Below are 26,899 nucleotides of genomic sequence, written 5' to 3' on the forward strand. Positions count from 1 at the left end.
CTATTTCACGTGCAGCACAAATCAGAACTTTCCAAGGTTTCTCTTTGGGACTATTAATGAAAGTTTGAGAAAAGAAAATCTAGTGGAGATCACCAGAAGTTGTCAATGAACATTTTTGAAGGACTGTGTGTAAATTGTTGACAGCAGGATGTTCCCTGTCTCTAACAGAGTCTTTGAATATATCAACACCAACTTCTATAATATGTCGGTAGATGTTTACAAAATTAAAGTTACAGTAGGACTGAACCAGTGAGAACTGCTGTTTTTATCGAGAAAAGGTTAAAAGCATACCATAAAGATTATAGGTGGTGATTACATCATGAATTAACTTGTTATCTTGATGCGTTACTTCAAAGTTTTACTGGAGGAGCCCTGAGCAGACTGAAGTCGGTATGGAATAGATAACACGGTTGGGTTTGATGACTGAGCAGTTTCTCTGGACATGCTGCATTTTGATCAGGCTGAGGAAATAATAGATGATTCTTTTGTCGATGTGGAAGAGGAGACAGATGTCATAATTGAAATTCATGTTAAGGCTGAGGTTGGTGTAAGTTCAGCCTGTAGTTGTTTCAGTCTACTTCCACTTTGAGATACTTAAAATCAGACATTCTTCCTGTGCCTCTGAAACTTTTCCCCACAAGGTCACTGCAGTATTTGGGCAGGGTACTGTTGGATGTCATCACTGGGGTTCAGTCAGGCCACATACAGCCAGAGGCGTCCACCTCCTCCAGTCTCCACATCCAGGCAATTTAAAAGCTGTATACTCATGGGATCATCAGGCGGCGGCTCGCAGGCCTCGGCAAGAGCTGTGAAAGGCCTTGAGATTAGTGTAACATGCACTCCAGGTGTGGGGGAGAGAGGGGAATGGATGCTAAAAATGTAATCAACACTTGAGCTTGTTCCCAGTCTCAATCTATTAGCAGCAGTGGGGGCTTGGTAATTATTTTCTTTGGCTAAATCCGCTTCACCAGGTCCGAGGGTGCAAGTGCAACTGTATTTAGATTCTGCGTGTGCCTTTGAGGATCTGTGCGTTCTTTGTGTCGTCATTGTCGACCCTGCACTGGACAAAATCAGCTCTCTTTTATTTGTTACACAGGTCCTAGAGCAGGTTGTGACTCTAAAAGCCACTTGAGTCTCCATTTCAGTGTGCTGCTATCACAGCCAAAACCACATGCAGGTAGGAGGTGATTTTCTTTTTGGCTGGTCTGCAATTTGTTAGAAAGCACATATTGTGCTATTGAGCATGGGAAAATGTAGAGCAGGAAATAATAAATTACATTGACTGCACTTATGGCACATTTCTTTTAGGAAATGGTTTGCACAAAAAAAGAAGGGGGGGGGGGGGGGGTTAAGCTAATGGAGGCTGTTGGATGGGACTGAGTCTGTTTTTCATTCTCTAATTTCACTAAAAGATCGAGCTGTGGAAATGGGAGATTTTCTTTTTTGTGCCTCCACACTATTGACAATCTCCGAGCCGGAGACATTATGATTTGATGGATGTCCTTCCACACGTATGTTCTCATGAACATGGAAATTTCATCTAATTTGTCACAAACATTTGCTTGAACTCGAGTATGAACTTATTAGGAAATTGTAGTCCAAGGTCAAAGGTCTCTGTGAGCTCACATTGACCTGTGGGAATTTAATGAGGTAACATCTGTCACAAAAACATGACCTGAAAGGAATATAAAGGTCAAAGGTCACTGTAACCCCCCAGGTACAGTTGACCAAATATGCAAATTGAAATTGAATGTAGTTCCAGCTACATTTGCCTCGAAAACAACTCCGCCTCATAGCGTGGTGAATGTGCAGGTCACAACTTGTCCACCAGAGCATTTTGGAGTTGTTGGATTGTGTATTTGATGAGTTTGATGAGTGAAAAGCGAAAGTATAAGTGCAAACATGCACCGATACTTAAAGGTAATTAAAGGTAAACGGGCGAACTTGCCAAAATGTTGAACTATCCCTTTAATGTAGCACAGTTTTACTGATAGAAACAGATGAATTTGTACTGCTGCATATTAAGGAGAACAAACTCTACAGCAGGTGAAGGCATCTGAATTCAAGTGTTTTCTCCCAGAAGTGTTAAAGCAGTCTTTAGAGATCGGTAGCATTCTGTCAGTCAACTGTCTTGACAGACGGCGGCGTATTTACAAAATCACAACCACCCCACTGTTGAAACACCAAGTGAGGTACTGTGTGTGTGTGTTCAGAATCTTAATTGAGCCAAGAAACACTCAATGCAAGGAGACTGAAATAGTTCTTGTAGATAAAAGTGTATTGCTGATATTTCAATGATGATTCAGCTGTTGGTTGCCTGCTGCTTTGAAACCAGCTCTCTCAGCTCTTTACGTCTCTGCGTCTGCCACCTCTCTGTAGAGATCACTGTCACTGCGAACAATGTGCAACACCCAGCAGTTTGCATCCTTATTCATGAGCCCCATGCCCGAAACCAGGGGTAAAGTAAATTTTCTGTAGTTGGAGGATGAATACTCGCTGAAATAATCAGTGAAATCCTTCAAAACAAACAACTACAGCTCACTCAACACATCACGGAGGCCGAGTACAGCACTAAAGTGGCGCTCTTAAAACAAAATAAGAGCTAGAATGTGAAAACTAGCTGTACCTGCTGGGTAAATCAATTACACCATGATGGAAAATCACATGGCGACTATAAGGGAAAAGAAAACTGTGAAAATTACTGAAACTGTAGACAATATCATTGCTTGTGAAATGGGCACTCGGCAGGTTTTTTTTTTTCATAATATTAGCTACTATAATATAATACAATATAATATAATAACAGTAGCAGAAGTGGTATCATTGATGACTAACTAACCTTAAAAACTGTACTGATTCCTGCAGTGAAATTGCTTTGTTACAACTGTTCAACACTGAGTGAAAGAAGTGGAAATGAATGAGGCAGAGTGAGGCCGCTGGTTTGATCCCTGGCTGGAAAGAGTACGTCTGGGTGGGAGGAATGAAAAAAACACTGTGGTGACCTTGAGAAAGGCCCTTAACCCCGACTGCTCCAGTGGAGCTGCCAGGACGTCAGTGTGTGGTTGTACTGGGCAGCGTTCAGGTGTGAATGTGAGTCAGTCCTGTAAGGGAGAGTTTTTCCGACTGAAACATTGGACTGAACCATTTGTAATTATCTGCATTTACGTTTGACTTTGTCTTAAAATATGCTCAGGTGAAAAGGTACAAGTAATAGCACACTAATCACAGTATTGTTCTTGCATATGGTATATTGAAAACATTAAAATATTCACAGTGAAGGCTATGAAGAGTATGTAAATGGCATTAGCAAAAGCTAATTGTCAGTCTGAAGTCAGGATTTGTCAAACCTTGAGTCCAGTCAGTGAAATAAAACCGTGTCTGTGTTAAAAGATAAATTCAGGGAAATGTAATCTGAAACATGCCTTGAAAAAAAGAGAGACACTTCAGAAGACAATTATCATAAAGATTTGATTTGCTCAAAGATGACAAAGGATTACAGTCATCTCAATCTCGAGGAGCTTTCAGTCGGACAACTCTGGTTTGAGTTCAATATTATTTTTTATTGAACATTTTGCATAATTGAAGCAGAGCATAATAATTTGAGCATGACTGAAGCAAGTTTTGCATCAGGCTCTGTATCAATGTATTCATTCCCTGATAAATGAAGTGCTTACTGTAACAGACATGACAGGGAATGAAAAGCAAGACCCCCACATGGGATCATAGAAACAGAGCCCAGATGTGGATGCTTGGGAGGAGGCGGGATTGGGAAACTTCATGGGCAGCAGTAGCAGAGTAGTCAGGAATGATCAGGTAACCAGGAGGGTTTAAATGTGACTGATCAGCTGATCAGGATTGGTTCAGCTTGAGTTGTACAGTAGTTGCCTGAACCAGCTCCAGAGGCTTCACATCATATCTATAATTAGATAAACTGGAGATGATTTAGTTCTGTTTATACTCTCTCTGTACGTAAATGGGCACCAAGCTAAAATAACAGAATGCTAAGTGCTAACAGCTAAAGGCTCAACAGCTTGAATTGGTTAAACTGGTCAACATCTCCGTTCATGAAGCCTGGTGTCTGTGTCAGGACATCACTGAGCTGAGAGTTTAACTCTGCTGGGAAAATATTTTTCAGGTTGAGTGAATCTACTACAGCACAACTTCAAACAAAGAAAATCAGCTTTTTTTTCCTCTTTTTTTTTTGGAGTCGCCCACTCAGAGCTCAAACCCTAATCCAGTAGCGATGCTGCGGAATGACCTGAAGAGCCGTTAACACCCGACATCCTGAGAATAAGTGTGAGTTGAAGCAGCTCTATGAAAAAAGAAAACGGCCCAAAATTCACCGTGAACATTTTGCAGGTCTGAGAAGGCTTGTTTGAAGTTATTGCTGCCAAAGGATTATAACTGAATTAATAACTGCTCCATTATTATTTCCAAGGATTCACTTATTTCTTCCTGCGGCACTGTGAATGTTTAATGGGCGTGTCCAATAAAGACATGAACGATTATGATATTAGCACGATATTAGCTGAAAGACGGTGTTGGCCTAGACTTGTGACTCATAGATGAAGATCAAATCAGCAAAGCAATTAAGAAAATATTAGATATTAGTCACCACAGCGAATATTATCTATTGTCTCAGACTTAGATGTTTAATCGCACCGACAGGTTTCTGTGGGAGAGCTGAGTACGTAAGAGTGTGAGAGAGTTGGAGCCGCACTGGAGGACGAGTGAGGAAGTGATACAGCGCTGATGTGTGTAGTGCTGATACGCAGTTAGAGGAGCCAGTTCTGGGAGATAGGGGCTGCAGACAGACAGGGAGTGAATGCTACTGTACTATTTCTGCTTCACTGCTTTGCCAATAACTTTGGTGTTGCAATGGTTTTCTCATTTAGTCGGTGCCAAGCTGCACACACTCTGATAAGGCTCCGTGAGCACACACTGATCCACTCTGCTGAATGTATGGGGAGGCAAACTGGCAGACAGCTTGCCTGCACTCAGGATATCTAGAGGTGTCACTTTAAATCAGTGGGGGTTATGTATTAGCCGAGGAATGCGGGAGTCACTTTAAACTACGAATCATCACTTTTTTTTTTTACTGCTTTTGATATGGGATTATTTCTCGCACTCTCAATGACGAGTTTTCCAAGAACAGTCCCATATTCAGAAAGCAAACATGTTGTTTAATCCACCACTCTGACCATAATATTTCATTCATGGTCAGTCCTGACAGCCCCCCCTCCCCTCCCCTCCCCCTCCGATCTGTCAGCTGACTCCTCCAATCCCCAATCACGTTCAAACAGTCAGTGAGGTCTTTATAACTTGACAGGCCACACTCCACCTCAGCTGTTTCTCCATGTTGCTGCTGTAAACTCCCTCCACCTCTCCAGCTTCTATTCCTGCTGCTGCTCCTTGAAGATGGATTCTGTGCAAACGCCTCCTGACAAATGACTGGGGTTTGTGCCACGGTTTTCATATTTATGGAAATATATGTCTACGGAGTTTTTATTGCACTTCCTGCAGAACGTCTCACATGCCGCTTGGATTCATCTAGAGAGGGTCCTCGGGTGCAGAATAATACTTCCTGTCAGCCGTAGTTTGTTGTAATGAATGCTGCTACCATCGAATGCTTTCTTCGTTGCGTAGCTACATCAGTAACTGAGTTTTTGGGATGAAACTAAGTTCTTAAGGTTTTTATTACTTCCGATATTGTTATGGTGATATTATCTTTGGTTGGCATTTCTTCTGCAAAAGTTTCTCAATAAATACGTTCAGTTCAGTTCAGTAACTTATTATCTCCGCCCGTGCCGAGCTACAGTAGGTTCACATTATCCGCACACTCACAGTGGATTCAGAAGAAACGGTGCATGTTTGTGCTTCAGCGTTTCTGATTTTATCTAATTTAAAGAATCTTTTTTTTTTTTACTTAACAGCTCTCCTACAGCCAGAGCTGTTAACTCAGTGCTAATACACACTGAAAATCGTTCAGCCAGTCGTCCACAAGTTGACGTTTATTGTGAAGCAGCCATGGGAAATGCAATCAACAAGGACAATGATAACTGCCATTGATTACAAAAATCCATCCGTCCAGCCATTGGCTGTATCGCTCATCTTTTTGAGGGTCACCGGTGAGCTGGAGCCAATCCCTGCTGTTACTGCACAAGAGGCGGGGTATAACCTGGTGGGATCAGCGATCTATCATATTTTTGTGTAAAAAATGCATTGATTAGTTACCTGTTTGATGTCTAAACGTAACCCACAAACCAAGACATCATGATATACATATATTTTATTCTATCAAACAGTCTAAAATCTAAATATGTTTGATTAAGAATGGCATAAAAATGCAGAAAATCAGCAAAACATCACTGTTGAGAAGCTATAAATTGCAAATGCTTGTCACTTTTAAAATGTTCCTCTGTCTAAGAGGAGAAGCATGTATGTTTCTGTGTAAGTTAAACATGCTGAAACTTTACTCTGTTGAATAGAGAAAGTTAAAGTGTTTTCAGTCGCAGCAGTTGTAGAAGAAATGTTGGATAGACTCTGACGCTTGCAGTAAGCCGATTTAAACAGCTGCCAACAGCGATTATGCAATATGAGGCTCTCCTGTGACTCGTGTCACCCCTCCGAGATTGGCTCGGCTCTCATAGACCTCGCTGCCCTCAGGAGCAAAGAGTGTCCATCATATTCATAATTATCTGGAAGGGAGGTCCATCACCATTGTATATTAGCAGCACACAGACAGCATGACAGTAAATAATCCCATCATTTTAGCCAGAGGAGGTCAGGCAGACATAAATTTAACAGAGAGCACTTTTACATCCTGGAGGGCAGAGCAGGGAGGTTTCATCATCTGAAGGATTGATGCTTTGGATTTTCCTTCCCTCCCTCCGTCTTTTAGCCGCAGCCAAGAGCTCATCTAATAAGTACAGGAGAATTTTATTTATTTATTTATTTATTTGGCTTTGTTGATTCATACACATCTGAATTGCGGTGGATGTACGGCGGCTTTGAATTTCTCAGCCAGAATTTCTCAACAGCGAGCGGCAACTTGAAGCAGACCAGTAACAAATCTGTTTTGATGGCTCACCGGCACCGGGTCACGCTCCGCTATGAACAAATCTTTCTGTCAGGGCAGACCTGGATGATTGCTAGTGAGGAAAAAGCTTTAAATTTTTATGCATTGAGCATAAACAGCATAAACCCTCCACCCCACCCAGGCTATGCAAGTTTTAAAGGTGCACTCTTCAGTTTTACAGATTTTTAACCAAAAACAGCCAAATATTTTAAAGGTCAACATCCATTTAAACTGTTATTCACCCTGATTTAATGTTTTATATATATTTTCTGCTTGTATTTGACATCAGACGAGGCCCTCTGAAGCTCTACAAAGACTTAAAATCTACTAGATACTAAACAATTTATGAATGAGCTGTTACTTTTTCCACAACGGTGTCAATTAACCAGTGAATAGTTGAAATACAAAGTGTCACACTGCAAATTGGATCTTAAAATATGATTTTTAAACAGATACACAGAGGATGCTGGTTTCTACAACAGGAAAACCTAGTGTTTTTTTAATTGGTTTTGAAGAATAAGTCTTCTCTCCCTCGAGCCTGGCAACATTTGCAAAGCATTTAAAAAGAAAAGTCACATTGACTGGTTACAGTCGAGTTAGTTTACATCACATTTGGTGCATCATGGTTTTTTTTTAACCTTTCAGAGATATACCCCCTCTTTAAATATCTGTGACTTTTTGTCCTCTGTTTCTGAGCACTCCCTTCAGCATGACATGGACTTTCTTCTTCAATGCTGCCTCTCTCTTTGTTTTCCCCTGCCTGACATTTATAAAATGTGAGCGTGGAGGATGCTCTGAGCGGTGGAGAGGAGCTCCATCTCCGGGACATTGGGCGTTCATGGTGCGAGCAGCTTCGGATCACTCACTTAAGCAGCTAACATTTCAAACGGGCAATAAAGAGAGTCCTAGTCCCTCTAGAACAATAAAACAGTGTTAGAGTCAAGGGTGGATGCACTGTAATACAGACAGATATTTCTCTGCCACTGCCGCAGCTGCTGCACTCAGCAAAATGAGAATCAAAGGACATTCACTCCAGCAAAGATTCACTGTAACACCAAGGTGCAACATTGACATTGAGGATAAAAGATGTACCTGGAGAGGTAACAAGGTCATTAGATGAGGTCATTAGAATAAATTATGACACTAATAAACCTCTGTCAGTGCAGCAACACAGTGTGATATGCTTCATTCATACACAGTTTTGCTTTAAAATCTATGTTTTTTAAAGAAATAACCCAATAGTAGCTCCTTTCAAATGGCTTTTTTAAAAGAAATAACCCAATAGTAGCTCCTTTCAAATGGCTTTTCATAATATTTTTTCCCTCTGAATAGATATTTGCGGGGGCAGAGCGAGTCTGAGCTAAGAGAGGATTGTTCTCTCCATATATGACAAGATCTAAATCAGCATGGGGGTGTTAATTTATTTCTGTCCTTCCAGAGCAGGGACAGGGATGACATTTAGGTGATGATCCCTCATGTCTGATCCTTCTCACGCCTCATTCCCCTTGCAGGAATAACATTGAACAGGGATTTAGCCAAGACCTTGACTCGACTGCCTGCTTGTAGAGAAGAGTGCACAGAGACTTTTTCTTTCTGTGTGGGTGCATGAGGCTTTGTGTAAGTAGGAGGGTCGCTCAGTGTCGAGACGTGTGTGTATGTGTGTGTTGTTGATAACTGAGATCTGTTGGATTTCTGACTTTCTGAACTGTTTCCTGAACATTAGACGCCCTCATGACTGAGCTCAAAAAGTTTGATGCTAATTATAATTTTATATGTCCAGTCACAACAACTGTAAACTGCTGTATCACATGTTCCCCTGCAGCTCCAAACAGACACAAACTCCTGTTTGAAAGACATTCGCTAAACTTGTTTTTTACAGATTTACTACTCAGCTTTAGTTGGGGGTAGTATTTCGAAAAGTAGGTTGCTTGTCATTCCACTTGCCGAATGACCCATATGAGTTCATAATCTTTCCCTGAGGTTAAGGCCTAGTGAAGTAGACACAGCTAAAATCCCTTTGTCAAGGTTAGGGGAGCGATCGCATCCATGGCAGCGTGTTTTGAAACACTTCTGGCGGTCTTACTGCACTTTCTGTTAGTTTTCCTCTCATTTGTCACACGTCTGAAAGTTTCAAGCTGAATGCCGTCTGACACACACACACACACACACACACACACACACACAGAGTGGTGCATGTCATAAAAACAGTTGTTTGTTTTTCCCTCCACTAATGCCTCGCTCACAGCATCAACTGTCTCAGAAGTTGTTCAGGACTTGATAATGGGTCACCCTGAGCTTTCCTTCACGATGAGACTTTTTGCACAACAGGAAACACTTTGTACGTGTGTGCATATGCATAAGCACAAAAATATGTGCATCTTTAATGTATCTATATACTTTAGCATCGAGTAACCCAGCAGGACACATTGTCTCTCTGCAGCGACCTAGCTGAACCCTTGCTGACTCTGCTACAGTGACAGTTTTGTTAACAACTGTAAATATGCTCTGGCAGTGCTCCCCACTGCTCTGGGTTTGGGACCAAAAGAAGATGCTGAGACTAAACTTTTGGAGTCTTTCTTTTAGGTTAGTCATTTGCATTTGTTAGAGTTGATAGTTGTTGAGTTATTGGAGGAGATTAGGCGATGAGGCAAATCCATTTCCATGTCCTCTCAGTGGGGGGGACATCCTCCTGCTCTACAGACATCACCTAATGATTTATTCATGTCACTGAATTTTTTTCATATTTTGCTTGCTCCAATATTTTGTTTGTATTATTATCTCATCGACATGTTTCTGTCTTGCACGTACTGTACAACTCACTACGTCCTGCACGTCCATCAGCACCTCATGTTGTCATTCAGCTCAGATGGCAATAAAGAAAAAGGAGGGACAACAAGACAGAAAAGAAAAGGAAACCCTCGTCTTCTCACTCTCTGTGTGTTGTGTCCATGTGCATCCCTGCTCTCTATTGGTATCACGTCCCTCACAGCGTGTGATGGACTTGTTTTGCATATTTATTGATTTCAAGTGTGAAGAATAAATGCCGATTGCTGCCTGTGATTAATTTGTTGTCTCTCGTTTCCTCTGTGCGTCCTCATCAGGCAGAACCTTGCAGGGAATCTAGAGCTAGAGACACTGAGTCTGGTTTTGAAACAAGCTCTAATCCCACAGCAAAAAAGGACAAGAAGCTTGAGAGGGCTCTAAATGAGGATATTTACCTTTTGTTTTCATGTGTGCTCAAGGATTACTTGTAATTAATTGGACCCCCTGCAAGTAAAAGCTGCCAGACAAATTATGCAAACAAAAACTAACATTTTAAATGAGTAAACACACATACAAACACACACACAAATACGCACATTATCCATCCCTCTTGCCCTCTTTTCCTCTGGAAAACACATTAATCCAATTTACAACCTCCATCCAAAGAATTTGCCTTATATAATTGAGGTTAATCAAGTGTCTTTTCTTCCATATCTGTGTGTTTGCTCTTGTAGTCAATGCGTGCACCATGTCGGAGTACAACAAGCTGAAGAGCATGCTGCTGAATATGCAACCCAAAGTGCTGAGTACTGGGGAGCAGAACCAGCAGAGAGACATGGAGGAGAAGAGAGCACTGGTGGACACCATGTTCAAGTACCTGGATGTGAACAAGGACAACCGGCTGGTGAGCGACGAGCTGGAGAAGGTGAGTGCGGAGCTGGTATCAGCCTGAATAAGAGGATGAGGATGCAGAGTGGTTAAAAGCATCTTCACTTTATTCATGTGCCTGGAACTTAAACATGATTTGTATTTGGAAACTTTTTTTTTTAAATGAATTGCATAACTTTTATTACCCTAAATCTGATTATAGCTATGAGAGCGTGGCACCAAAGAAACACACATTTCAAACTTCATCCGAGATATTTGCAGATTAAAAGTGTGAGACTTTTTTTTTCTGTCATCATGAACAAAATCTTCAAAGAATAACAGAAAACCTTTCTTGTATTTAATGAGATCCATAACGCTTTAAATGTGAGCCAGTCCCAGCTCACACTGGAGAGAGAGATTTCTCTTCTTTCATGCTTTTCTCCACCAGAGTTATTACAGAACATCGAGGACCATGTGGTCAATCTACTAAGCGGACGGAGTGAAGAGTGAATTGTGGCTGGAATCATATAATCATCTTGTTTAACAATGAAAAACGTTTACTGGGGTTATCATCCCCATTAGGATCTGATGGGAAATGGTCAGGAAGACTGTGGGGAGGAGGACTGGCGTTGATATTTGCAGGATGAGGAAATGAAATGATTGGGGTGTCATCTGGTATCAGAGATGAGTGTTAATTAGATTTCTGCTGTAATGCAGTGAGTCATTGCAACAGGAAGAATTGTCACATGCTTTATGATCTTAATATGTTTTGTTTTAATTGTGCTCCAGCACTTACTCAAAAAAAGAGAGAACATCACTTTTTTTGAAATACATCTAAATATAGACGTAAAATGCTAAAGGTAATTAATCTTTTGTCATCTCACTGTGGTTGTAAGTGACATCACTTTGTCGCCTTTGAAATAAAAAATACTGAGTGATTTTTTGGCCTAGTTTTGCCAGCAGAAATAAATATTAAAATCCTTTTTTTTTTTTTTTTTTTTTCGCAGAACTGCATTAAAAATCTAAGGAAAGATTTTGATCAATCACAGCTGGCAATTACTAATGCTGACATGTTGCCAGGAAGTCTTTAGACGAGACACTCTTATTCTGTAGGAATTCATAAATTCAGTGAGTTAATGCTTTTAAGTATCAAAGGAATTCACAGATGAATTTCAGTCCTCCATCCATCCATCCAGACGGTCTCGGTCTGAGATGTGTCTAGTGTCACAGATGGGCTCCGAGGGTGAAGTCCTGTACTTTGGGTTTGAAATATATTATTCAAATACCCAAGGACAGATCAGTCTGAGTCAGTGAACACATGGCTGCAGTCTGCTGTAGGCAGTAACAAGAGAAGAAGAGTCACATCCCTTAATCTGCCATGTCACATGTGCAGCTCCATATAGAATCAATTGGAGGAGATGAACGAGCACAGAGGCCGTTTTTTTATATTTTTAGGCTTGGAAATCATGGCTGTAGGAATTAAATGTGGAACTTACCTCGTAATATTCTTAACGTGGTTCTCAAACTTTTTCTGACATGTCACCCCACATCCCCCCAAAGACTTTTTATCAATCATTACAACAGCAATGCTAGAGGATGTAGCAGCGCAGTAGCATCAGCAAACTCTAAAATAAAACCCCTCATTAGAATTATTTGAAATATCTAAATACATAAAATTCACTTTGTGTTACAGTAAAATATACAGTAAGTGGAAGTAAGTGTCTTATTGTAGCTCAAATTATCATCCATCATCATTGCCACAGAGTCCCAACAGTGTGAGCAGTCTATTTTATCTATCTTTGCATTTTGATACACTTACCGTATTCACATCTGCTGAGTAAAATCTAATCCAGACCTTCTGTCTGCCCCCGAGGCTCAGATCCACTCAGCTGCTGACTCAGAGCTGCTGTTTTGGTTTTTTTTCTGAGATTTCAAGCTTTGCTCATGAAGTAGAAAAATAAAATATGTTACCTTGTTTTTAAAGAGAGTTTGAGAATTAACCTCAAACAAAACACACTGTGTCTATAGTTGACAACAAAACGCAATGAGGAAAGGACTGTATTGTTGAAAACAACAAACAAAGTACAGCCCACCATCTGCACAGCTTTAATCCAGGTCAGTGTCAACACATGCTGTTTACCTGTAGGTAATATGGTGGTGTGGTGTTTGCATGTTCGCCCCTTCTGTCTGGGTTCTCCACGTTCCTCCCGCAGTCCAAACACATGCACACAAGGGTGAATAATATGACACATCACCTGGGTGTCACGGACCAAGCAGTTGTTGATTTATTTACAAATTAAATTCAAACTGACTGGTTATAAAGACACCAGCTGACACAGAGACAAAAGGGGGACAGAAACAAACTCCATATACTGAAACTAAAACATGCCATCGCCCCACCCCACCCCAGCACCTCTAAGTTGCCCACCTCCATCTTGAATGGCACCACTTCCTTTTTTGGAGGTGGGGAGAGCTGCGTGCGATAAGGTTTTAATTCAAACAAAGACAAAAGAAAACTTTAACCAACAGTCTGCTAATTAAAATGCGTGCACTCAAATCGATTAACAAACTGCCAATTACATAAAAAACACACATGTGTTGGTGTCATTATTTGATCTAAATAAAAGAAAAACACTAAACTCCAGTGGTGCCATGTGCTGTGGCCACCACACTGGGTATCGTCCAGAATTCACTTTCAACCACAGTAAAAGTCATATTAGCCAAAGTGTTTGAAAGCACCTGTGTGGATGTGCAGAGACTTTAAAACAAGGCTAAATGTGGTGTCACTGTAGAGAATGTGTTTTCTATGTGTGTGGTATGGAGCAGAGATTACTTCATTAATGTTTAATTTCCCCAGGTTTACTTTACGTGATTGAAAATTACCACAGAAATTAAATGATGAGGGTGAGACAGCGTGTTTAAACGCTTCTCCAGCACTTTTTAGTATGAGCCGTCTTGACAAATACAGACTTATGTTGAGTGTTTGCCACTTTTACTGGAAACCATAATACCTCTATAGAAGACAGTTTTCTTTACAGAATATAGTGCAAGTGGATTTTCTTTTTAAACAGAAGCTGCATTTTCTGTTTATTTCCATAAAAACTGCAGAACATCACCTTTTCAAAGATGGCTCCCCTGAGAAAGATGCGCCACTAAAGTAGAAGAGAGGGCTCATAAATGACAAACAGAGGAGGTAGAGAGTGGTGCGTCTTCCCAGGGGAACGTCTTTGAATTAACTCAGGTGCAGTTTGTGCAAAGTGTAAAGCAGGAAGATAGAGGTCCTGTTAAAATGGAGAGAAAATCAGAGACACTTATATTCCAGATTACATATTTAACCCACTCCTCCTAAATGGGAAGTACCGTAATTAGTCTCAGAATGAGTCTGTTTCTGTGACTCAGGTGTTGATGTACATGAAGCATTTTCCCTCTGAAGGAAATCACGTCCTCTCTGTTGGTGGAATGAAAAAAGCTCATGTTAAACATTGCTTAAAATGCTAATTATATTCACTCAGGCAATTTACTTCCATTGCTCTCGCTGGAAACTCATTGATCACTTCTTGTTCCACTTGGAACAGAGAAATTCGAAGCTTTCGCGAGAATTATGTTGTATGTTTTTGTAACAGGGAGCAGCAGCAGGCTAATTTAGATAATACATTATAACTCAAGTATGTCAAATGCAGGGTCTAGGCAAATGTACAGTTGTAATTAAATGGAGGCTCTTGTGATTCCTTCCATTGGGTTTCTGTGGGAGACAGGCGGATCACAGCTGTTTATATTCACAAGAAGTGCCAAGGCTACGCTATTAGAAGAATACGTAAATGTTAAATGTGTCTGATATCTCCAAAATGTCAGATTTACATTTGTACCGAGCATGCATAATGTGGCTGTATCTTACAGAAGATAGCTTTGAGTAAAAAGACGTTGAAGGCAAAAGAGAAAAGATAAGTAAAGGCTGTGATAAGGTGTGAACATTTCATAGCTCTGTAGGATAATTATATATCACCACATGTTCTACAGGAAGTCTTTTTTATTAACGGAAGACATTTCGTTTTTTGTTATGATATATAATTTATTACATCATGTGTGTATGTGTGTGTTAGATCTCCATGAAGGAGCACCTGGAGGACAGCCTGCTGGAGTGCAACATGCAGGACCTGCTGCGATACGACGACTACAACAACGACGGACACCTCAGCCTCCACGAGTTCTACACGGCTTTCCGTAAGTCCAGACTTGTGTGTTATTTAAAAAGTACATCAATGCACTTTGCCCATAAATGTGCCCAGTAATTGCACATTGAACCCAACCTGTCTGAGTGCTAATAACATACCTGCAGTTTGAGATGGAGTAAATACGTCACCTGGGCTTTTTAAAACCTTTAAACACACACACACACACACACACACACACACACACACACACACACACACACACACACACACACACACACACACACACACACACACACACGCCTCTGTTTAGGAACTGGAGACCTCCCAGTCTCGCCGCCGCAGCCCATCAGGATAAAAAGTGTTTCAGCCACAGATAAATTGATAATTACACACCGGTCCATGTGCCCAGACGCAGCTATGATTATAGCATCTGGAACAGCCATAATAGCCTTTTGGGGGTTTGGACTGAACCAGCAGCTGAGCGCACAGGCAGATTTCACCTTATTAAGACCAATGATCAGAATTTCACCGTTAATGTCGCTATAGCTTCACCATCAAAACTCCTGGATGCCGTGGCAACCTCCTGCTGCTAAACTTTCCCTGAAAGAACCGACATCTGAACCCAAATCTGTGATAAAAACCTGCTGAAGTTGATGAATCCGGCAGTGAACTGTGGCAGGTGGCCATTTCTAGGGCTCTATACCTTCAGCTTTGTGTGAGTCCATTAAGCCTCAGCACTTATTTAGCCTGCTAATGACTGGTTTTAGTGGGAACCATCCTGCTATCACTCGTCAACACTCCCCCTCACCTTCCAGATGGGCAGCGATCAGATCTCTTGGTGCCTATTTACCTGCAGGCCTGCCCGCAAGGTTTCAGGACACGTTTGTCAATGCATTTTATGTTTGACAAGCAGTTGAAGGAGTGGGCTGGGAGCGATAAAACAAGCTATTGATCAGATGACGCTCAAGGTTAACTGTTGGGCTGCAGAACAGGCAACATCAAGGGGGAGTAATTAATTTTGAGTGGTGCATCTGGTGTTGTGGATAATGTTGATAGTGTGGAATTGTGCAAGTTTGCATGCAAGCGTGTGGGTGTATCACTGCAGGTGAGTCTGTGTATTGTGTGTGTGTGGGTGTGTGGGTGTGTGTGGGTTTTGTGATCAGCGCCGTCCCCGATGAGCGCTCTGGGAAGGAGAGCAGCCAGGAATCACAGGTGTGTTCAACAGGGTGGAAACTTACAATATGGTAATAAGCGTGGAAAAGAGAATAGGAATAATACACCAAAATGATATGAAAAAGGATTTTGCCACGGTTGATGCTCTATCTGTCGAGCTCCTTGTCTGATCTCAGGTGAAAACATTTGAAACGGAGCTTTAGTCATGTTTGGAGTCGCTCTAACTCAAAGCAGCAGCAGCAGCAGCAGCAGCAGCAGCAGCAGGAAGTGTGCTCAGCAGTTCCTCCACAAGTTTTCATGGCTCTCCTCTGTTGATATGTTGTGTTGTGTTCTGCAGCTTTGATGTAAGAATAAAAACCCTTCGGCCGTTTCACAAAGAAGATAAACTCCAGCTTCATTGTTGCTCCCACAGTCGCTGAACTCGTGCTGTTAAGAAACGCTGATTGTTGTTTTGGCCCCTCTGTTGTCTTTGCTTTATTTAACGTATAAACCTTGACAGGCTCACCGCTCCACACAGCTCCATTCGGTTGCCACCCAGATCTTTTTTTCTTCTTTTTTTTACCACAAATTGAATAGAAGGAGAGAATATGCTTGGAGAGAGAGCAGCCTACTCCTTGAAATGATTGCATTCTTATTGATTTCTTTGCCCTTATTTTACCTTTTACAAGCCCAGCAGGTTGTTTCCACACACATGTTTTTGTTTTTCTTCACTGCGTCCTTTGCAACTCTATAAAGTAGATACTGTTTAATTCTCTCTCCAAGAATATGGATTTATAATTATACTGAAACAATATTGCTCTCTGAATGTTACTGATATAGCCTCAGAGATTACTGGCACTTACCAGGAGATGACAATCACATTCATATTTGCCTGGCAGAAGCCGTTTCTAATCCAGTTCTTAAAACTAACCGGCTTTTAGTTTGTAAGTAACCAGCAAAATGTAGAGTAGTAAAACATCTACAGGATCCTGGGAGGACACGAGAAGTGCTTTAAAAACATTTAATCATCCTGTATTGGCTTCTTATTTACAGAATATCAGACTGGAGCATCCACCCTGACCAAAATATATGAATAACCCATCACTATTTTGATCCAAAACTCTCACAGTATGAAAGTTATTGGTGGAATGAGGCCACACAACATCTAGACATGTTTTTTTTTTTATAATATTCATCTTTATAAGAAAAGATCACAAATGACTCATTCAATGACCCATGTGTTTGTAACACTTAGTTGTCCTGACATGTAACCCCACATTTATAGACAAATGATTATTGTTGTAGTTGTTTTTTCAATCTTTTTTTATCCTCTGTTAGAAATCACTAACAAATATGGACCATGAGTTTGCAAAGTTTAATGTTTATGGCTTCAAATCGCCGGCATTCTCTGACCAATGGTCCAAAACCCAGAGAGGGGAAATGTACAAATGAAAAAGCGCGAGAGAGCATTTGGCATTTGTGGATGATTATGTTTAGTTCAGTTAAAGCTGGAAAAAAAACTCTCGTTCTGTGGCACAGCAGAAGTGAATAATCAACCTTTTCTTTGCCATAGAGCATATTGCAGGACAGAGATAAGGGCATAATAACTTTAAATCAGCTCTGTAGCTTCCTCATCTGGTTCACTGGGATCTGTTTCCCAACATTTATTATTGCTGTGAACACTGTGTAGGAGTGGAGGGATCGTACATGTGCCCTTTGTATCCAAATTAGAACCACTGTACACAATTATTGCTCAGTAAATACATGTGCAGACATTTACCTTGCAGATGTTGGCGCCGATGCCGTAGCTGAAATGATTCACATGAACAGTTTGAAACGAGACGACGGTGCATTGATACGTGAGCGAGCTTGTTGAGAGATATCTGTAGCCTGCAGATGTAATACACACAGTCAGTCACACAAGGTCACAGCTTGTTGTGCAGACACATGGAATATATAAATCTGAAGTTGGTCTGCAAAAAAAAAAAAAAAAAAATCTAATCATAGAAAACTGATTAACTACATTAAGCCCTCAGCCAAAAAATCTCAGAGTCATTATTGTTCAAGATTTGTACTTTATACCGCAGGTGAAGAAAGATCACTTATATAAATACAGCCGAGGTCAAGTCCTTTATTTCAGACACAGATCTGGAGAAACGTATTTTCGGTTTTATGTCCCTCTGCGTTCACCACAGTAAAAAATCAATCCACCACCTACAGGTTGGTTCAGAAAGCTGCAGCTCAGATTCTCACCCAGTCCAAAAAATGTGCTCACATCATCTCAAAACCTCACATCTCTACACTGGCTGCCTGTTTCTTTTAGGATTGATTTTAAAATTCTTTTAGTTCTTCGGAGCTTTTATCCTTCTATGAACCAAGACCAGTCTGAGAACTTGTGGTCATTCACTGTTCACACCACTCTGGGGTCCAAGTTGCAAACAACAGAAGACGAGGCCTTTGCTCTCTGGGCCCCTAAACTTTGGAAAAGACTTACCAGAGGAGATCAGATATCCAGAGTCAGTATCTTGTTTATCTAAACTTTATAGATTTTTTTAAAACATTATTTGCTTTTAACTCTGATTTGTTTGCATTGTGCAAAGCACTTTGTTGAGTGCTATTCAATTAAACTATTATTTATTGTCAAGGTGCCCAGAGGTCATAAATGGACTGCATGAGTATTGTGTATGATCTGAGATGGCTGCATTGCACTTCATACTACTGGCTTTCCCTCAGTATTTGGGTACATGTATTCACTGCATACACCTTCAGTGGATGATGGGTCATTAAAGCCACAAAGCCGAGGTCACAGGTAGAAGTGGAGAGCAGCTTCGACAAAGACAGCAGCGTTCCTAACACCACCCCCTCAGGTCCGGCTCACTACTGTGATGTTATTGGCTTTTACTCTTCCAATTTACCTTAAACTTGAGGTCTGGTGTGATTATGGTAAAAAAAAAGTTAAATGCAGAAACTTTGGGGCTGTTGGAGACCCTCCACATCCTGCAGAGATCAGCTTGAAAGCAGCACAACAAAGATAAACAATTATGGTCATGAATTCCAACTAACGCTCGGGAGCCCCACTCCCTGTGTCAGCAGCGGCTTGTTTATTTTACTAAATCTTCGTGATTGACTCTGGGTCGGCAAGGCAGCAAATTGGGAGCGCAACAGAGGAGCAGAAGAAGAAAACACCTGAAGGAAGACGACATGTGAGAAAAAAGCAGCGGGGCAGGAGCAGAAAGACAGCAGGAAAAAAGTGGGAAGTTTTGAAGGAGGAGATGAGAAGAAAACTAAAGGAGAGGAGGAGGACGTTTTGTTTTTCTTTATCTTTGTCAGTTTTTCTTTTTCTTTGTCCATCATCGTGTGCTGACGTTACTGTGTGAAGTTATATCTGAAAGTTATCGCTCTTTGATCAACAGCCTAACTGCATTTTCAGCGACTGATCCCGTTTTTCTGATTCTCTCTGGTATAAAAACGCTGGAAGCATTTTGACAGCTGTGAAGGTTTCTGATTTCATGAAGTTTAGATTTACTTGTCGGATTTAACAGAGATATAGTCCAAACTCCAGCATTTGATCCTATTTAGTGAATTTTCGCAGTAAAACTGCTAAGATGTAAAGTACGGTGGCCCTGAGAGCTCAATGCACTGCATAAGAAAACATGCACTTGAACAAATGAGCTGCACATTCAGGAAAAATACATCTGCATCAATCTGAGAAAAAACAAAAAAAAACACATGCAGCATGTTTCCAAGCAACACTATAATAAGTGATGAACAGGACTTGTTGTTCAGTGTCTGCATTTGCGTCACTGCAGAATCATCATCAAGGATATGAGAGGATGATATGGTGCAAAGTGCCAGGGCTTGGACTGGAGTCTGGGCCACCATGGCTGGGATAGCACCTCCATGGTAACGTCCAGGCTTGTGTCCACTGGAAACACTTCTGTTGTGTTGTATCTGAATTTGCAGCACATTTATTTGCATGTGTTGTGATTTCTTTGACGTGCGTGTGTTGTCAAATTGAGGCTGTTTTCTGTATCAACAGGACATTTGTGTGCATTGAGCTCTCAGAGCCACATGGTAAAGTCCACTTTTTCTTTTCTCACTGTTATTTACACACACAGTTGGTGAGCGTTTAATTAGGATCAGGCTGCTTTCCCCTAGTTCCATTGTTCCTCCATCTTTTTTCTGTTTTTTTTTGCACATGCATTTCTTCCCCTCTAAGTGGGGCCACTCAGCATGTCTGACTAATTAATCAAGAGGTTGAAGTTGCATAGATGGAAGTGAGAAGGTGCATGAGGAGGAGAAGAGGGGGATGAAATAGAAAAAGAGGAGAAAGGAGAGTATCATGGAGAGAGGAAAGGACGGGGGAGGGAAGATAAGAGGAGGAGAGAAGAGGTTTTTACTCACTCTGGAGGGGAAAGACCAGCAGGGGAAATGAAATTAAAAATGAGACAAAGTGGAAACGGTGGAGAGAAAATGAAAAGGTTGTAAATGTTCATGTGATGACAGAAAATTAGCAGCCAGGGTCGGATAGAGGTCAAAAGATTATTTGTGCTTGTGGGCATGCGTGTGCACGGGTGTGTGCGTGCTGTGCGTGTTTGTATGTACTTAACACCTTAAGATCTTTGTTCTGGTTCGCGGTTCACGGTTCAGATCACCTGAAGATTGCATATAGACTTGGACCTAGGCCTTCTTTTATTTTTTTGTTGTTGGTGCAAAATTATATAAGTTTAAAGATATTTTTCCAATTTTTTTATTCAATTTAAAGTCAGATCATGAAGTTTGGCCACGAATAGACAGAGTGTAGCTTTGTAGTAGTGTAGCTTTTGAAATAGCAACAGAAAAAAAAACCTGAAACATTTTTGTTTGCAATAGCGATGAAGTAAAACAGATCCTGTCTTAAATTTGAGGAACTGAGAGAAAACTATTTTAAAAATTCTGTATTCACACAGTGCATGTTGTTAACATTTTATAATAATGACTGATACTATTATTATCATAGATACAGCTGTATTATTCACAAGAGGAAAAGTGTGTGTGTGCATTATCTCCATCAGTGGAACATGTTTATATAAAGTACCTACATTCAGGACGCACATTCATTTACATCCATACAGTATAGGTAGATAAAAAATACATATGCATATAGTTGCTATGGTAATGCTATCAAACATGAACTGAAAGACAACTTGTTAATATTATGATATTATTTCAGAGTCACAATCTGAAATCACATGTGACATATTTATTTTCACTTCCACACCATTTTCATAGAGCAGACATTCATTAGGTGAAGATATTTCTCCTGGCTCCATTTTGCACCTTGTACGTTTCCAGCGAAGCTCTGAGAGCGCCACGATTCCTCGACAGCAGAGATAATATCTTTGTGCTGCTGCCCGGCAGCTCCCGTCAAGGTTTGATCTTTCATGTTACTCAAGTTTGCCCTTAATCTGCACGAATGATCTTGCTGAGATCAGATATCACTTTTACAAGGGGAGTCTGTTGTTCTCTGACAGCCAAGTGGGCGAGAGACCTCCAGCTAAGCTCTTAACAACAAAGTGACTTTGAACGGGAGGTCTTGGAGGTTCCTTCTACACACATACAAACACCCCAACCCCCCACCCCTCTCCCCTGCTTTCCATTGTTTCCTGTCCACGTTGCCTCCATCATATCCTTATTTTAGGGATGTACAGTACCCGAACCCGAATTCATTATTCGGAAGTACACAAATAATGCTTTGACCCAGAATAGTTTTTCCTCATTATTCTGGAGCTATTTTCTAAAGAAAAAGAAATGTTTGATGTGTGTTTCAAGCATGATTTTGAGCCAACTACAAGAGATTAAAACAAAACTGAACAAAAAAACATATTGGTGCGTGTTTTGAGCTAATCACATCCATGCACGAGACACTGCCACAGTTTGGTTTTGGTGAAGAGAGCCCTCAGGCTCAATCCCTTACGTTATCGCAGAGGAGCAACAGCACAAAACCAGGTGACTCTGGTTCACACTCCAACACAGTAGGTGGCTGTAATGCACTTTAACCGGAAAAGAAGCGGCTATAAAACAGTGGATACATTTTTTTGAGTGTCACAACCCCGCAAAACGACTCGTTTCACTACCAGAATATGATCCATTAGAAGAGCCACACAATGAAATTATTTTATTCCCATTCTAGTTAGCCGAGAGCTAAAGCTAGCTTGGCGGAAGTCTCTAGTGGGCCCACTTCCAGTTTCTTCCTGAACACGAATAACCAATCTTTTTATTTTTAAAGCCCAAATCCAAACTCGAATACAAATACTGCACCACTACACCCCACCTCCCATCCCCTCACTTTTCCTTTCCTTTCCTTTACCCTCATTTCCTTTCCTCCTCCTCTCTTCTCCTTTCCACCAGTCTGGTGCCTCATTACCGCTCAATGGACCTTTACAGCTAATTGCTGGTGTGTATAAGGGGCTTCCTGGAACCTTCCAAGTGTCGTTTCTTTTCCTGGGTAATTACCCAGTGTCTGCAGTAGCTGCAGTCACAGGTAAGGGAGTGTTGAGGCTTTGGTCTTCCATTCTACAAAGAGAGAGAGAGAGAGGAAGAGAGATTGTTTGTTTTTTTACTACATGTTTTCTTTTCCCTGTACTGAGTCAACAATCCTAAATTTACTATTTTGCAGGGATTCAGAGGTCAAGGGGATTTTTAATCAGCCTTAAAAACAACCTCAGTGTCCTGCAGGTTTCACTGTGTAATCAGCCTTATTGTAGCTGCCACTGATCTCTGCTTCTATAAACAAATCACTGCTGCCATTCACTGAAACACATTGATGTGAAACATGTTTGTTTGGCCAAACACCTAGCTGCATGGCATTGCAAATATAGCACTTTGTCAAGATACATAATGATTTGAGTCAATCAAGTTACATCAATTATGTATGTCTGTATAAAGTGGATAAATGTATATTTGTTAATCTTGAAATCATGGATTGTTATTTTAAACTGGACAACCGCAGCTCCTTCTCTCTGCTGTAATTATTATTTTTAACCACTTTCTCTTTAACATGTAGCAGCAACAGCAAATCTAATTTTCACTTCTCTATAATTACCTCACAAATACAGACAATCATACGCGAACACATGCAAATCCATTTTTACTGTTGTTTAGTCACACACACAAACATACACACACATATAACTCACATGGCTCCGTGCAGCCAGTGGTCATCCAGCAGTCTGCTCTGAATACAATCGTGTGAGATGCCTGGTGAGTTGTCATGGCAACTGTGGCTGTCCGAATCATTTATTTAGTGCAACACTTAGTTGATCCCCTTAATAGAGGAGAGGAGAGGGAAGGAGAGGAGGAGAGGAGAGGAGAGGAGAGGTAGATAATATAAGCAACGTGAACACTGCACATAATAAACAATTAAGGATGATATGTGTAGGATGTGAGCTATAGGAGTGTATTACCCCTGAGTGCACACACTGCAATCATGTGGACATCTTGAGTGGGAAACATAAGGAGAGGAGAGCAAAATGAAATGTAAATTGAGCATGATATATAGAACCTGTGTCAACAATATCTATAGGGAAGCTGAGCTGTGTATTTAGTCTCTTTAAAGAGAAAAGTCCCTGTGAATGAGCGTTAGCCCTGGCTGCAGTCTTCCTCTGGTTTTTTTTATGTATTTTTAAAGCTTGTGGTTGTCAGACATTGAGATTTGTTCTCCTTATACCTGTCAGATTTTGTGATAATTTGTTTGTTGTGATCATTTTTGTCAAACACTGAGGGAATTAACACTACAGGTTTGTCTCCTTTATCATATCTGCCTCACTCAAACCCAACTACAGCCGTTCAAGATATAGCCCTCGGCTGGAGGTTTACTGTGAAGATTATACGTTAGCACAGTCGTGATTTTTAATCTTCCACACGTTAACAGCCACTTTCTGCTGCACAGGTGTCAGTCAAACCTGCGAGGGGACGACCATGACTATCATACGGCATGCACTTGAACGTGCAAGGGGCTTCTAGGATCAGTGAATTAGCCTGAAATACAGAGAGAGAGGCAGCTGCTCTCATTCCAAGCAGCCAATTACACTGGAATTGACGGCGCTGATTACATTGGAAATAAACCCAAAACAATCTTCGGAGGAAATAAAAAGCTTCTGCTGATGCACCTCACTTCAAACAGTGCAAACTCTTTCTTCTTTTTATAGACTTATCTGTAGCTGCTCGTCCAGACTGTTATAATGTCACATTATGAAATCTTGTGAAATCTTACGAAAGCCTGACTTAAATCTCACACAACAATCTTTAGATTTTGTTTTGAGCCCTACAAGGACGAATACCAGGGTGAGATGTTGCACCACAATTATTTTTCTACACTGTAGCTGCTCAACTGGCAAAACTCGCCCTGTTGCTCTCTCTGCACCGCTGGGTTTTGGTTTCTCCACCCAGAAATAAAAACAACAGCTGCATGTTGCTGAATCCAGACGTGTTCTCCGAGAGACACCAAAACGAATTTTTGGAAAACACATTGAATTGATGGATTAATTAAGCAGCAAACCCGGCAAGAAACACTTTACAACACAGATGGATGATGTACACGACCGCAGGAGCTGCAGATGATTTTTCTCTTTCAAAAGAAGAAGAATCTTAATTAAATAAGTTCAGTCAAGGTTACGATTTTACTGCCTGCAATGTAAGATAACATTAAAACATCAGCCACTAGCAAAAAAAACACAGATTCTTTCTTATTAATATATCCCTTAATTCTTATTTTAATCATTATGTACTCACCAACAGGATATTTGAATATCTCAGGCATATATTGTTATTACTCCCCACAACTCTTTTTTTAAGTTGTTAAGGCTTAGTATAAATCACGTACCTAAAATGGGAGAGTCTCAGCGGTACGTCTGTGTTGAGGGAAGAACAAAGAGAAGAGTTGGACTAATGTTTGCTTTGGGTATGTTGAGCGTGTTGCTCTCAAGTACAAATTGCACTTGTAATTCATTTGTCTCTGCATCTCTCTCACACTAGTTGAATAATCCCGGTTTCCTCAGTGCAGATCGTGTTGGTTATTTGAAGCAGAAACGTTCTTGTAAAAAAAAAATCTCCCCATTACATCTTGAACATCATGTAGGGATCATTAAGACATGACTTCGCATGGTGACAGAGTCAGACATCTAATATCTCTCATAATTACACATGCTGAATAATCCCACCCCCCGCTTGCTTCTCCATCTCCCTCATCTATCCATCCTTCTCTCATTTCCACCACTTTAATTTCATCTTTACGTCCTTAATTAGCCATAGCGATGTAAATCCGTGCTTCGCAGCGACTCGAGGGGCTTCGCTTTGACCTATTACCCTTTCTAACACTTCCCTTCTGGTCACACCGTCTCTCTTCCTGCAGCTTCCTTATTTCTAATTTTTTTTTCCTCCTTTCTCTTTCCTTTGCAACCAATGGGTCCCAAGGGCGGCGAGTGTGTTCCAACGCACCATAATTCACAGGCAGCTGCCCCCAGGCTGTTAGTGGCGCAGCATGTGGTCTGCTTTTATCTCTCTCCTCTAACTCCTGCTCTGGCGAGGAAATAATTCATTATCATGCCTCCATTGATTTGCTCGTTCTCTTGCCTCTTTGGTGAAACAATCCCCCCCTCCTTTCTTTCTCTCTCTCTTCTAACACCCTTCTGCGATTTCAAACAAGTGTGTGTCTACATGGATGTGTGTACTCTCTGTGCATGTGTGTGTGCTTGCATGGGAGTATTCCTCTTCCAACCCTTTTTTTTTTCTCCTCTCATCTCCTCAACGAAATCCCCTCCAGCATCCACCTTCATCAGCTTTGAAAATGTTCTCTCAGAACAAAGGAGATAAACACGGCGGGAAAAGGGCGAGAAAAAGTGACTTTTTGCAAAGAGAGAGAGAGAGGGAGAAACGTGTATACGGCAGCAGATTTTATAGAAGACAAGACAACTCAACAAGGTGAAGGTACCAACCACGTAATCCGTCATGGCTGGAAAACCTCAGCTTCTCTGTGAGATGACGGAGAGTGAGAGACGCTTTCCCATGGATGCACTCGGAGGAGAGAGTGTTGTTTTCTACAGGTAAACATCTGTTCTTGGTAAATCATCAGCGAGTCGGTCCAGATGGCTTCGTTATAGTGATAAGGCGCCTTTTTTTTTCTTTCTTTTTTTTTTTTAAAGAAAGGCTTGATTTTTCCTCTCTTTGCACGTCGGAGCTGAACAGAGGCCAGTGTTGACGTCACTAAGCTGAAGCTGAAGCTGACAAACATGACAACAGACACATCTTATAAAGGGATGAAAGAGAGTGGAACGAGGTAAAGGAGAGGCAGAGAGAGAGAGAGAATGAGAGCGACGACGAGCGGCGGTGGCTCTCAGCTGAAGTGCTTATTTCTCAAGCAGCCGAATCTCACCACACAAACACGTCAGGGGCTATTCATTTTAGTTCCTCCATATTCAAAAGGGTGACACTGTGTTTTGATCAGAGTAACATCCACAAATACGAGGCGGCGGCAGAAAGAGGCTCCTGTGAACCTGGCGATGCTTCCCTGTTTACACATGTTTACCAGGGAGAGAAGGAGAGAATAGGATTTGGGAGGAGGCCAGAAGTGTCAAGAAAGGAGGAAGAGAGAGATGGAGAGAGATGGAGAGGATTTAGAAGTGCAGGTGATGAATAATTATATGTTTTCACATGTTTGCCAAAGTCTAGAGTTGGAGCGAGAGAGCAGCAGGGTGAGGAGTAATCAGCGACTATGGGTAGGAGAGGAAAGTGGAGAAAACAAGAGTGGGTAATACACAATTACATGTTGTGAAGATTGTGTGTGTGTGTGTGGGTTCGGCAGGAGCGGCTGCAGGTTGGGGGTATGAGA

At 41.2% G+C, this 26,899-nt stretch overlaps 1 protein-coding gene across 1 annotated transcript in view; it reads left to right on the forward strand.

Annotated features, from left to right (window-relative positions):
- fstl4 (follistatin-like 4) overlaps window positions 1–26,899 on the forward strand; it is a gene marked incomplete at both ends in the record, with an annotated part of 174,002 nt that overhangs the window by 98,733 nt on the left and 48,370 nt on the right. Inside the window, 2 exons of the mRNA XM_083986585.1 lie at window positions 10,576–10,766; window positions 14,809–14,929. Of these exons, the coding sequence (XP_083842711.1) occupies window positions 10,576–10,766; window positions 14,809–14,929 (312 nt within the window). The remainder of the gene's footprint in view (window positions 1–10,575; window positions 10,767–14,808; window positions 14,930–26,899) is intronic.

Source organism: Trachurus trachurus, assembly GCF_905171665.1.
Source record: "Trachurus trachurus genome assembly, chromosome: 14".
Taxonomy (NCBI): domain Eukaryota; kingdom Metazoa; phylum Chordata; class Actinopteri; order Carangiformes; family Carangidae; genus Trachurus; species Trachurus trachurus.